Below are 13135 nucleotides of genomic sequence, written 5' to 3' on the forward strand. Positions count from 1 at the left end.
ACCTATACCTTTCTGCAATAACTAGTGGCTTAGGATTAAAGTGTTCGTCTAACATCTTCGTTAATTCATCATATGCTTTCGTTTTCGGCAGTGCCGGTGAGCATAGATCTTTGAGTAGTGCATATGCCTTAGGCCCTATCACCGTCAGCAATGTAGCTACTTTCCTATTGTCGTGTACCGAGTTTGTCTCTAGGTACGCCTCTAGCCGTTCCGCATACGCCGGCCAATCTTCTGTTTCATTGTCGAACGTATTTATTCGGCCTATCTGCGGCATGTTTCCAATAGTTATCTACGAATACTCACAGAAACTTCCTGTATTTCTGTTTTCCTTAGTTTTATCCTCGTCGCCAGATTTGTAATGTTTTATGGCTCTTTATGTCACAACACGACGGACTGACAGGAGACGATTGCCATTTTCTCAGTTCAATATTTATTGTAAAACATAGGTGGCAGCAAACATTGTTTATTGGGGATGAATACATTACATAATGAAAATAATATATAGGTTTTATAAGGTGCCAAATATCTAATGACATCTGTCTTGTAGAAAATTGTACTAAATTATAATAGAATTTTAACCGAACAACATGTATGTAGTTACTCCATTTTTGGATTGTCTGTGCCCGCCGCCAAAACTCCAATTTTGGAGGTTTGCGTATTAGCTTGTTTAATTAATAGTACGCAGAAACTCCGAAAACGGAGGATTGGCTATAAGTTTGAAAACTCAGATTTTGGAGTTTTCGTGTATAGTACGAAAATTCTCTGAAATCTGAGGGTTTAAATAGACGTTCGCTCTCTCTCTCTCTCTCTCTATATAGAGAGAGCTTGTTTACTTAATAATAATAGTACGCAGAAACTCTGAAATCGGAGATTTCATTAAAAGTTTTCTTGGAGTTTTCGTATACAGTACACAAAACCTCCAAAATCGGAGGGTTGATTAACAGTTTGAAAACTCCAATTTAGCAGTTTTTGCGTAGTACGCAAAATCTCTGAAGTCAGAGTGTATAGTACGCAAAACCTCCGAAATCAGAGGGTTAGGTAACGTTTGGCTCTCTCTATATAAAGAGCGCTTGTTCAATTAATAGTACGCAGAAACTCCAAAATCAGAGGTTTGATTAAAAGATTGAAAACTCCAATTTTGAATTTTCGCGTATAGTATGCAAAACCTCCAAAATCCAAATTTTCGTGGCAGGCGCAGGTACTCTGATTTCGGAGTAACTAGATACCTCAAAAACTGTAAAAAATATATTAATGAATTCCACATTAATGAATAAATTAATTCCTTTGCACATTACAAAGTAGCAACAATCTGTTTAGTGTGCTCATGGAGGAATTAGTTTAAACTAATTAAACTAATTACTCCATGGTCTGCCATTGACAAAACAGTATCCTGTTGTCAAGCACAGCGAATATGGATTCAGTTGATAGTTGTACACCACAGTGTGTGCCTCGCTTAATTGTACTGTATATATTTCCAAAAAAAATTTTGTTTAGTACATATTAAATTTCTCACCGTGTAAACGCTAGCAAATCTTGTACATTTGAATGGTAAACTGCAACCTTTCTCTTCAACAACATTGCAGTATAAATCAAGATTGTCTCCATTCCAAACATCTCTATTAAATCTATAAGATTTAAGAAAACAATGACTAAGTATTAAAAATAGAGAATTTACAATAAACATCTCCACCAATAATTTCACCATCAAGTAGTGATGGTAATGCTTGCCTTCAAAAACCAAGGCACTGACCAGTTAAAGTCCTGCTAACACTTAAGCCAGTCACGATAAAATTATTATATTTTTGTTTGTCAGACACAACAAATTTCAATCAGACTTTGTCTGATGGAATAGGGCATTGTCTAAACACAAGGCAGACAAAAGTGTCCTCCAGAAAAACTGCACAAAATTATATGGACATTGGATAGAAAAAAATAATCAGAGCACTAAGTGTCACACAGAGTTAGCTCTTCACTCCCTAACCTGCATCCACATTCTCTGTTATAGAGCATCAAATTCCTAAATCAGAGGTGGGCATAGGTTGGACTGTCAAATTGAATTTTCGCCACTGCATGTGCCCGAGGGTCGAATTTTTCCCACCTGTGTCCTAAATGTTCAGAGCTCTCAATTCCCTACTAGCCAAGCCTCATAAGCATACTTGATCAATGATAGAGGAATCATTAGGGGAAAAAAATAGGATGTTGATATGTGTGCTTTGTCTTTGTCACATAGGTACACCTACAGAAAGCAAGTAATAATAATAATAATAATAGATGGATTTATATAGCGCAAATAAACTAGGTCTCTATGCGGTCGGGACTAGATGTTGCAGTTTTCAATAACTTTCTCCTCCTCTGAGGGTCACTGCATGTCCTCCGCAGCCGGTAAACCGGTGCACTTTAAAGTAAACAAGTAATGCTCTTTCACACATTCTTTTATTGCGCTAAACTTGAGGAAACCCACTTTCCACTGATGAAATAAATTAGTGGATTTACCTCTAAGATTTGACTCAGCATATGCTTTTCTCACATCAAAATCTTTTACTAAGAATGTACCATTGTTTTCACTAGCGCAAGAACCTTTAGTTAGAACAGACAGATAACTCCCTAGCATGGATGAAGGTCTGCCTGTCTTCACATATGCATTACAAAGAATTTGGCACAGAGCGATGTACTTCTCAGGGTTGAAGTCCTTACAGAGAAGAACAAGTGAAAATGCTTTTACCTACAGAAGATACAAAAACTACAATATCAATCATGAAATCTACATTCTAAAGCTGTAACAATATCAATTCTACAAGGAAAAATAACATTGAATATCAAAATAATAAATTCTCGACAAAAAATGCAATTAAAAAACAACATTTAACAACTACTTAACTCCTACATACTCAAACCAAAGTAGAATTAGAATTGCTAATTTAACCCTTATGCTGCCATCTTCGCATAAATGCGAACACTGCACAGTTGGTGTGCATGCCAGTTTCGCATAAATGCGATGAGGCTCACTGTCAGCCATAAGCCACCTTCGCATAAATGCGAATTGGTGATGGTCTTTCAAAAAATGACCATAGAGCGGCTGTTTTAACACTAACCCAAATAAATAGTGTTTACTGCATATGAAAGCTAATAAATTTCTGCACATTTTGATGTGAAACTTGCTGGGTGTTGTTTTGTTAGAAGTTGGAGTTTTTGCAAGTTGAAAATTTGATGTTTTGAAATGCTGAGAAACTTTATTCTTCTGTAGTTGTTACAGCTGTGCTGGATAATAAAGAGACTTAGAAACTGACATAGAAAACAATGCTAGGCCTAGCTAGGCAGACCTAGCCTAGGCCCAGGCCTAGCTAGGCAGACCTAGCCTAGGCCCAGGCCTAGCTAGGCCTGGACTGTGATGGTAATGTTAGTAAATATATGTAGGCTTAGAATTTGTTATTTTGATTTTCATCAGCAAGTAATTTGACTTTGAAAACACATACTCTGATAATAGGCCTAGGCCCAATATACTATTTGTGATAGGCCTTGCCAAAATATTCCTATCATTTGTTAACTAAATGATAAATAAAATGCAGAAATAAAAGCATATATGTACAAAACAACTAATGCTGATTAATTGTTTTTAGATTTATATTTTCATTATCTCAATACTTTATGAATTATTGAGCAAATAACATACACTATCAAAAATAAGCATTACGGTGATCTTGTTAAATAATTAGATGGCAGAGGGGATTAGAGGTAATGTTATCAGCTGGTGCTCTGGTTGACTGAATAAGAAAAGAGCTGGCAGCATAAGGGTTAATGCTTTGATGTAAAAATAGGTACCAACAACAAAATTGCCTTCATGTTCTTATTGTTATCTCTTATAACACACCTAAATAGATCATCATTTGATTGGTAGATTTCGTATCATGTGACATTCGTTATTTACAACATTTTGTTACTCATCATGGAAATTAAGTTCCCCCGTGCATTTTTAGTTCTATCTGTGAATTTTTTGTTCCATCCGTTTCGCTCCATTGTATGCCTCCTCTTAATACAATCTTTTCATTGGTTAAAAAGATGTTGGAATGTTCCATTTAGAAAAAAAAGTAAATTTTTTTCATAAAATATCAAATGACAAAGATCTATTTTAGGTGTGTTATAAAACAAATAATTAATGTTTTTGTGCATGGAAATAATATTTTCATTCGTTGAAAGATTGATTGTTTTATTCAACTCGGCTTTCCTCATTGAATGGAACAGTCATTCTTTCAACTCATGAAAAAATATTCTTCCCATTGCAGTCATAAAATAATATTCATTATTTTTATAACATCTTTCTAAACACTGGTTTATCATGGCAACAGAAATTTATCACCACTACCTTGACAACATAAAGAAGCAACTTCAAAAAATCTATTAATGTGTCTTCGCAAACTTCTCATGAGGGTAATTCCCATCTGAAGGTCCTCATTACAAATTCTTCATGGAGGCGTTTTTATCACAAATTGCTGATGTTTTATTCCCCCATGCATTGTACACCTGATTTTTTTTACACACAATAAGAAATTGCTTAAGAAACATTTTGTAAATTATAGGATTTGTGAAATTAACTGTAGTTGGTTGATTAAATTAATCGTGAACAACAAATGGGAGAAATACATTAAAATTGAGGAAATTAGCAGACAGTGCTTACTTTAGTCAGAGTGGGATGATTGTCAACTTCCTGGGTAGCTATGTAAAACCATTGTCTGTTGTGCTGTCCATAGATAAACTGTGAATAAGGATTATCAGAGTTCAAAGGAGACTTATAAAGAAGAACTTCCTGCCAATCAGGGGTTACTTCTGGGTATGACCATGTCCACAAAACATCAGCATTTGTATCCTTTTCTGTAAAAGAATAGTTTGAAAATGGAATGGAACCAAAAGTTATTTTTGTCACTAATCAGATTTACCTGAAATTTCAAAGTTATATATAAGAAGAAGTGTACAAAAAAAAACATCTTGTGATGGGAGGCCTGAAAAATAAATAAATAAATAAAAACAAATAAAAAAATTAAAAAGAAGGGAGAAAAATTATTGTCCAGTATCCAGTATGATGGCTTGAGGATGATCGTTTATGAAGTCAAAATTTCGATTTCATTTTTACAAACTACAAGCCACCTGAACACAATAAATTAAATAAATGAAGCATTTTCTCTGTGAAGTGCTATTTTCTACAGATATACATATCCTACAATAACAACTTCATGAGGCCTGTTATATATTGTGTGTAGCGCCACCAGGCGAGGGTATTGAACAAAAGGGCAGACTATTTATGATGGCGGCTGTTCGAGCATAGTGCTGTGTAATCTCAGTTATTCTGTGTTGTAGTCTTGGTCACGTATACAAAATTGGCGACGAGGTTAACAATTTGGTGCAGAAGTTAAAAATACGTACTTTTACGGAGATGGCTGTCTTTGGTAACGTCGGTACGTACGATGAGGCGCTAGAAAACTTTGACGATTATACTGACCGTTGCGATGCCTTCATGGCCGCGAATGCAGTCGCTGAGGATAAGCAGGCCAACCTATTTCTCGCCACGGTAGGCCCAGAAACTTTTAAGCTTCTAATGAATGTCTGTAGCCCGGCAATGCCGAATTCCAAGAGCTATGCTGAGCTTAAGGAAGTGTTGAAGGATCACTATACACCGAAACCTATAGTGATTGCCGAACGTCAAGTTTTGGACGGCGTGTCAAGGAGAGGGAGAAATGATCGCGGACTTTATAGTTCGTCTCAAAAAGTTGGCATCGACGTGCTCGTTTGGTACTTTTCTAAACGATGCTTTGCGAGATAGGCTTGTGTCTGGCCTTCATGTAAAAATGGCTAGAACACAAACTCATTTGTTGTCTGTGGCTGATTTGACATTTGAGAATGCTAAGAAAAAATGTATATCTGATGAGTTAGCTCGCATTGCAAATAAACAATATATGGATGCCAGTACGTCTTCTTCTACAATGGAAAATCATCGGCTTCAGCATGCGGGAGGAAGGAAAAGCACACCAAGGAAAACAAATTACTATGCCAAATCTGCATCGAGTCCAGCTTTGAGATGCAAGTGCTGTGGCGGTGAGCATTCAGCTGACAGGTGTCGTATAATTTGTTTTGGCTGTAAGCAGAGAGGACATGTTAAGGTTGTTTGCCCGAAAAAAGGCAGTACAAGTCGTTCAGGCCCTGCAAAAATTAAGAATAGACACAGCAAATTCAAACATAAAACTAGACAGGATGCAAGATATGTAGAATCAGATGATGAGTATGACAAGGTCATTGATGATGTAGACTGTCTGGGGTTATTTAGAAGTGGGGATGATAAAAATAAACCCATTAAGCTAAATGTTGATGTTGGTAATGCTATCATAGAGATGGAGCTTGATACTGGGGCCTCAAGGTCCACAATTTCTGAAGCAGTATATAATGATGTGTTGAGTAATTTTCCTTTGGAAAGAAATACCATTATATTACGTAGTTATACAGGTGACCCAGTTCCGGTTGCAGGAAGCATAAGAGTCCCAGTTAGTTATAAATTCACTGTTAATGTTAATGATACGTCATGTAATAATGTGAGGGTACCCAAATACAAGTCATTTCCACATGCTTTTAATGATATATTGGAACGCAACAGCAATTTATTCTCTACTGAGAATTCAGGTATAAAGGGTATAACTGCATCATTGAAGTTAAAATCAGATGCTAGACCCGTGTTTCAGAAGGCAAGGCCTATTCCATACTCAATGACGGAGAGTGTGGAAGCAGAGTATAATCGACTCATTAGTACAGGTATTTTAAGTCCATTAGAATTTAGTGATTGGTCTTCCCCAGTGGTACACGTTCTAAGAGTGATGGGTCAATTAGAGTGTGTGGTGATTTCAAGGCTGTAAACAAAGCTATTGAAGATGATAATTATCAGTTGCCAAATGTACAAGATCTTTTTGCCCAATTCAGTAGGAAAGGTAAACAGCCAAAGGTATATTCAGTATTAGATTTGGCAGGTGCGTTTAACCTGCACCAAGCATCATCAAAATTGGTGGTTCTAAACACCCACAAAGGTTTGCTTACAACCAATCGCTTATGCTTTGGTATTAAAACAGCACCATCTATCTTCCAAGCCACTATGGATAAAATTTTGTCCGGCATAGACCCTGTATTCTGTTACATAGATGATATTTTGATTGCAACAGAGAATGTTGATGAACATCTCAAAGTGCTTGGCAAGGTTTTTAAGACACTTAATGACTACAATGTCAAACTTAAGGGTGTAAAGTGTCAGTTTTTAAGTCGGAGATAAGGTACTTGGGCCATGTACTGTGCGCAGATGGCATACGCCCCTTACAGAGCAAGGTTGATGCTATACGGGAGGGCCCCCAGCCCTCAAAATGTAATTCAGTTGAAGTCCTTCCTGGGTATGTTGAATTATTATGGAAAGTTTGTTCCTAATTTATCTTCCAATTTGCATCCATTATATGCATTAATGAGCCCAACCATACCATGGAATTGGAGTAAGGATTGTGATGAAGCCTTTGGATACGCTAAAAAGGTTCTGATGGGAGATAAAGTGCTTTGCACTATGATCCTTCGAAACCCTTGGTATTAAGCGTTGATGCGAGTCCATATGGACTAGGGGCTGTGCTAAGCCACAGGCTTGATAATGGTCTGGATAAACCTATAGCTTTTGCTTCTAGAACTCTTAGCAAACCAGAAAAACATTATGCCCAAATCGAAAAAGATGCTTTGGCTATAGTTTATGGGGTAAAGAAATTCAATATGTATCTATATGGTAGGGATTTCTTCCTCATCACCGATCATAAACCGTTGACACACATATTTGGCCCTAAGGCCGGTATTCCACCATTAGCTGCGGCTCGCATGCAGCGTTGGGCTGTGTTATTATCCGGATATAATTATCAAATGGAGTATCGTCGCTCCACAGAAAATGCTAATGCTGATATGCTTAGTCGATTCCCCGTAGATGATTGTTCCTCAGCATCGGCTGATGAACATTATGTATTTAGCTCAGTTGTGGATAAACTTCCAGTCACTGCTAAAAACATAGCAGATCATACCAAGCGTGACGCGATATTAGCGAAAGTATATGACTATACTTTGTCGGGGTGGCCAAACTTTTCTAATGACAATGTAATCCAACCCTTTTGGGTGCGTCGACACGAGTTGTCCGTTGAGGATGGTTGCGTCTTGTGGGGCAGAAGAGTGACACTTTACACTTTACACAACCGAATGTTGGCGGAACTACACGAGAATCATACTGGCATGTGTAGAATGAAGGCACTGGCCAGGTCTTTTGTTTGGTGGCCAGGTCTCGATAATGCTATAGAAGAGTTAGTTAGGTCCTGTTCGGATTGCATAGAAACTCAGGCTGCACCGAAACATGCTCCTCTGTTGTTATGGCCGTGGGCTACGGAGCCGTAGCCAGTTAGACATTTACTCTAAGTGGTTGGAGGTTGTTGCAATGAGCAGCACCACTTCTTTCGCTACATTTACTGCATTAAGGGTAATGTTTTTACAAAATTTGGCTTGCCGCAACAGGTCGTGAGTGATAATGGACCTCAGTTCATTTCCGCAGAATTTAAGTCATTTCTTAACTTGAATGGTATTAGTCATACCTTATGTCTGCCGTACCATCCCTCTAGTAATGGATTGGCAGAAAGACATGTCCAAACTTTTAAACGGATATACCAAAAGTCAAATAAATCATTGCCATTACAGCATCGGTTAGCTGATGTATTATTCCGTTATAGGAATATTCCTCACACTACAACAGGACACACTCCGGCGGACTCCGAAAACTAGATTGTCTTTAAAAACCTAGTCTCCAGCAAAGCTTCTAAATATCACACTGATGGTAAATCCCCTAAACCGAGAGTGTTTGACTTGTATCAACCTGTTAGAGAAATGGACTCCAGGTATGATTGTCAAGATTAAAGGCCTGCTAACTTAACTTGTAAGGGTCCCAGGTAACAATCGTAGATTTGTACATGCAGATCATCTTATTGCAGATGATTCGGTGAGCGATGAATTCAGTCCTATTGACAGTGAACGCGTGACAAACGTTCCAAATGTATTATTACATCCACCAGCATTGCCAAGAAATAATCCTACAATTTCTGTTCCCATGGCAATACCACAATCTCCAGTGGTGCCTCAACTTCCAAATATTGAGGACCCAATGGCTACCCCAGTTGAACAAACTACAGACACCAATAGTTCAACTCTTCATGTAGAATGCGAAACAACTTCAAATTAAAAATTACTACCAATGGAATCAGCATAAGATGTTATGTAAATTTAATCGTTCAAACGTAGAAAGGATGATAAATGAAACAGTGAAAAAATGGTATAACAGTAGTACAGTAGTAACTGGACGATGACGAGACGTCAATCGATTACGAGAAGAACAACGTCAACGAGTATGAGTACGTGTACGTGTACTTGTACGTGATTCACTGAAACGTGAAATAACCATAAAATACAAATAGCATAATGCAATACAATAATGATGAATGAAAGTATTTTAGCTTTAAATTAATAATACATTCATCCTTGACAATCTTATCTCTTGAAATTAAAGTTTGCCTATAATTCAGTATAACAATAATATGCTTTATGTAGCCAGCGTAAGCCTAGCCTAGGCATACAAATAATGTAAACAACTATACGTCCATGGAAACATGCGTGTGTACACGCGCGGCTGCCGAGCCGGGAATGATCCTTAGGACCTTCTAAACATGAAAAACTACTCTTCACCTATAGGTCAAAAATCACAAGGGTCACTATAGTGAAAATTATCAAATATTCTAGTGACTAACGATTGGACCAATTCCATTAGACAGACTCAAACATGGGGTGTTCACCTGTCTCTTATACACATCTAGATGTGTATAAGAGACAGGCGTTATGACGCCCTCTATAAATCTGGTTAATTAGGGCATTACACTTCAAAATGATACAAGTGTTAAGAAGACTAGGTCAGGTAGAGTTGTTAAAGTGCCTAAAAGGCTTGATTTGTGAAACAGTTAACTACGCTGTTCTGTAGTTTGATTTGAAATAGGTATATTATCTATTTTTAAAGTTGAGTTATGTTATATTTTGTTGTGTTATGCTCAAGTAGTTCATAATGAAAATGCAGTGTGCTGAACCATTGGGTGCATAGCCTTTATAATGTATTGAAGAGTAGTTAAATACAATGTTGATTTACTTTTAAAAAAAATAACTCACAATTCAGTTAAAGATTATACCTTTTATTCAGAAATGGCATGTTCATGTATATACATTTATGATTCATCAACTGGAAGGGAGGAATGTTATATATTGTGTGTAGCGCCACCAGGCGAGGGTACTGAATAAAAGGGCAGACTATTTATGATGGCGTCTGTTCGAGCATAGTGCTGTGTAGTCTCAGTTATTCTGTGTTGTATTCTTGGTCACATATACAAAAAGGCCTACTGTAGATAGATGTAGGACACAGAAACTAGGCTATGTACGTAGGCCTACGTGATCAGAGAGAGGAACGATTGTAGAACGTGGGTTTGACTTAAAACATGCTGATAGGCGCAAAACTGTTTAAGACGACGCAATCAGGGTATGTCATTATGTGTACAGTCAAAGTCACTTTCAAGAGATGATCTGCCACAAAATAATTTTTTGTGTCAATTTCACACAATGGTCAGTCACATTTTTGACGAAGGGGTGCGTCATGGCATGCATATGTCTGTATAGTGCGTTATACAACTGATGGCTGCATTATGCAACAATTACTATTCTGCGCACCTAATTTCATGGCAATTTTTCTGCACAAATTTGAGCTGATGTTTTAGATATCCTCCCCGCAATTAAAAAAAACAGTGTGGGGCCTAGGCATGGCCGCGAAATTTTTTTCCTGGAAGTCGATTGGTTTGTTTCCGCTTATCTCATGCCCAAAGGACTCGGAGGTTGCAGAATATGTACCAAACTGAGGCCCTTATTCGACCTGTCTGTAGTTTGCAAACCATAGATATGACTCGTTGGTTACTCGTAGGCCCAAGCGCGTAGGATTATGACGATTAATTTACTGTACGCAATGGACTGCGACTACCTTGTATATTATTACAGTTCTGCAACAAACAAAAAAAATTAAAGTCTTTTTTCCATCCTCGGAATTATAACTATAACGTCATATACCAGTGTGCCAATGTAGTAGTTAGTACTTTTTAAATGTGTATGTCTAGCATAGGCTAAGCCAGTGAGCCATCCGGCCGTCAATTATTTAGGATGGCCACTTTCACCAAGACGGCTTGGCCTAATCAGCTTGGCCTAGCCTAATTGGGCCTGGTCTACCTTTAGCAAATTCTTTATACTCTTCAAACCTAATGAAAGTTACATTAAACCAAAGCTAAATCATATTTACGTTTGATAAAAACAACATAAATTTATTGATTGAATGTACGTTGTTTTCGTACCAATATTCGGTGGGGATTCCCAAAGATGGGCGTGGCCAGCCATCGGCTCCGTGCCACGCCCACTGGTTTTCATTTTGGATGTCCCATTTCGTTTTTCTGGCTAAACCCCTAATGTCTAGTCTATTTGTTTTATATTGTAAGTTACAAAAAGCAACGGCGTGTAATATACCATGGGAAATGTAAAAATTTCTAAATGTTCATGTACTAATAAATATTATAAATAAACATAAAATTTATTTACCCAGTCAGCAGCATGCTGACTGGGTTCTGTTTCCTAGCAGTTTCTTCTTTCTTTACCCAGTCAGCAGACCCAGTCAGTCAAAACGCTACTAGTGCCAAACGGTTGTACCGATTTCAACCAAACCTGGTCAGTATAATCGGTGACACCTCTCATACATGGGGGTGTTCGCTGCTTGGGGTCAAAGGCCACATAGGGGTAATTAGGGTAAAAACTTTCAAAAAATGAATAAAAGATTTCTTCTGTCACAAATAACATAGCACAGTCTTGTCCTAGGTACATATGTATTGGCATAAGGTAGGGTCTTTATGGTGTTCAGTGATTTATGGTCAAAGGTCATTAAAGCGTTATTCTTTCGTTCTCTCTAGTAACATTTCAAAATGCTACTAATGGCAAACCATTGGACCAAATTCAATCAAATTTTATCATTAAGAACCGGCGACACCTCCTACACCCCAGTCAGGAATGATCATTAGGAACTTCTAAAAAAAAAAAAAAACTCTTTACCCCATATGTCAAAGTTCATAGGTCAAAGGTTCAAAATGTTACTAATGGCAAACGATTGAACCGGATTCAATCAAATTTGACCATTAAGAACCAGTGACACCTCCTACACCCCTGTCTGGCATCAGTGGTTACATAGGGTTCATCAGGGTCAAACTTTTCAAAATAGCCCAATTGAGCTCGAATTTACCAGGAATGACCCTAAGTCCTTCTAAACATGAAAAACTACTCTTCATCTATAGGTAAAAATTCACAAGGGTCACTATAGTGAAAATTATCAAGATTAACAATTGGACTAATTGCATTAGACAGACTTCTAGCAAACATGGGGTGTTCAGGTTGAGATTAAAGGTCACAGTGGTTATCTCTTAAAAAATGACTGGGTTCATGTTCTATTGAACATAGTATCTCTAGTTCTTTCTTTCTTTCTGGCAACATTTTAAAAGGCTACTAGTGGCAAACTACTGGACCGAACCGATTTAATTAAAACTTGGTCAGTAGGACCGGTGCCACCTCCCATTTATGTGTTGTTCACAACTTGGGGTCAAAGGTCACATAAGGGGCATTAGGGTAAAAAAACCAAAAATCGTATAAAAGACTACTTATCTCACAAATAACGTAGCACAGTCTTGTCCTTTGCACATATACATTTGCATAAGGCAGTCTATAGGGTGTTCAGGGATAAGGGGTCAAAGGTCATTCAGGGGTAATTTTTATCTTTTTCTGGCAACATTTTAAAACGCTACTAGTGCCAAACGGTTGTGCCGATTTCAATCAAACCTGGTCAGTATAATCGGCGACACCTTTTATACATAGGGTGTTCACTGCTTGGGGTCAAAAGTCACATAGGGGTCATTAGGGTAAAAAACTTTCAAAAAAATGAATAACAGACTTCTTCTGTCACAAATATCATAGCACAGTCTTGTCC

The 13135-nt window shown here is 37.7% G+C and overlaps 1 protein-coding gene across 1 annotated transcript in view; it reads right to left on the reverse strand.

Moving 5' to 3' along the window:
• LOC117115261 (DENN domain-containing protein 10-like) overlaps positions 1–13135 on the reverse strand; it is a 54588-nt gene that overhangs the window by 27657 nt on the left and 13796 nt on the right. Inside the window, exons 2-4 of the mRNA XM_033258975.1 lie at positions 4673–4866; positions 2494–2722; positions 1514–1625 (exon numbers count right to left, since the gene is read on the reverse strand). Of these exons, the coding sequence (XP_033114866.1) occupies positions 1514–1625; positions 2494–2722; positions 4673–4866 (535 nt within the window). The remainder of the gene's footprint in view (positions 1–1513; positions 1626–2493; positions 2723–4672; positions 4867–13135) is intronic.

This window comes from Anneissia japonica, unplaced genomic scaffold, assembly GCF_011630105.1.
Source record: "Anneissia japonica isolate Jap-2015-1 unplaced genomic scaffold, ASM1163010v1 scaffold288128_len588385_cov197, whole genome shotgun sequence".
NCBI classification, from domain to species: domain Eukaryota; kingdom Metazoa; phylum Echinodermata; class Crinoidea; order Comatulida; family Comatulidae; genus Anneissia; species Anneissia japonica.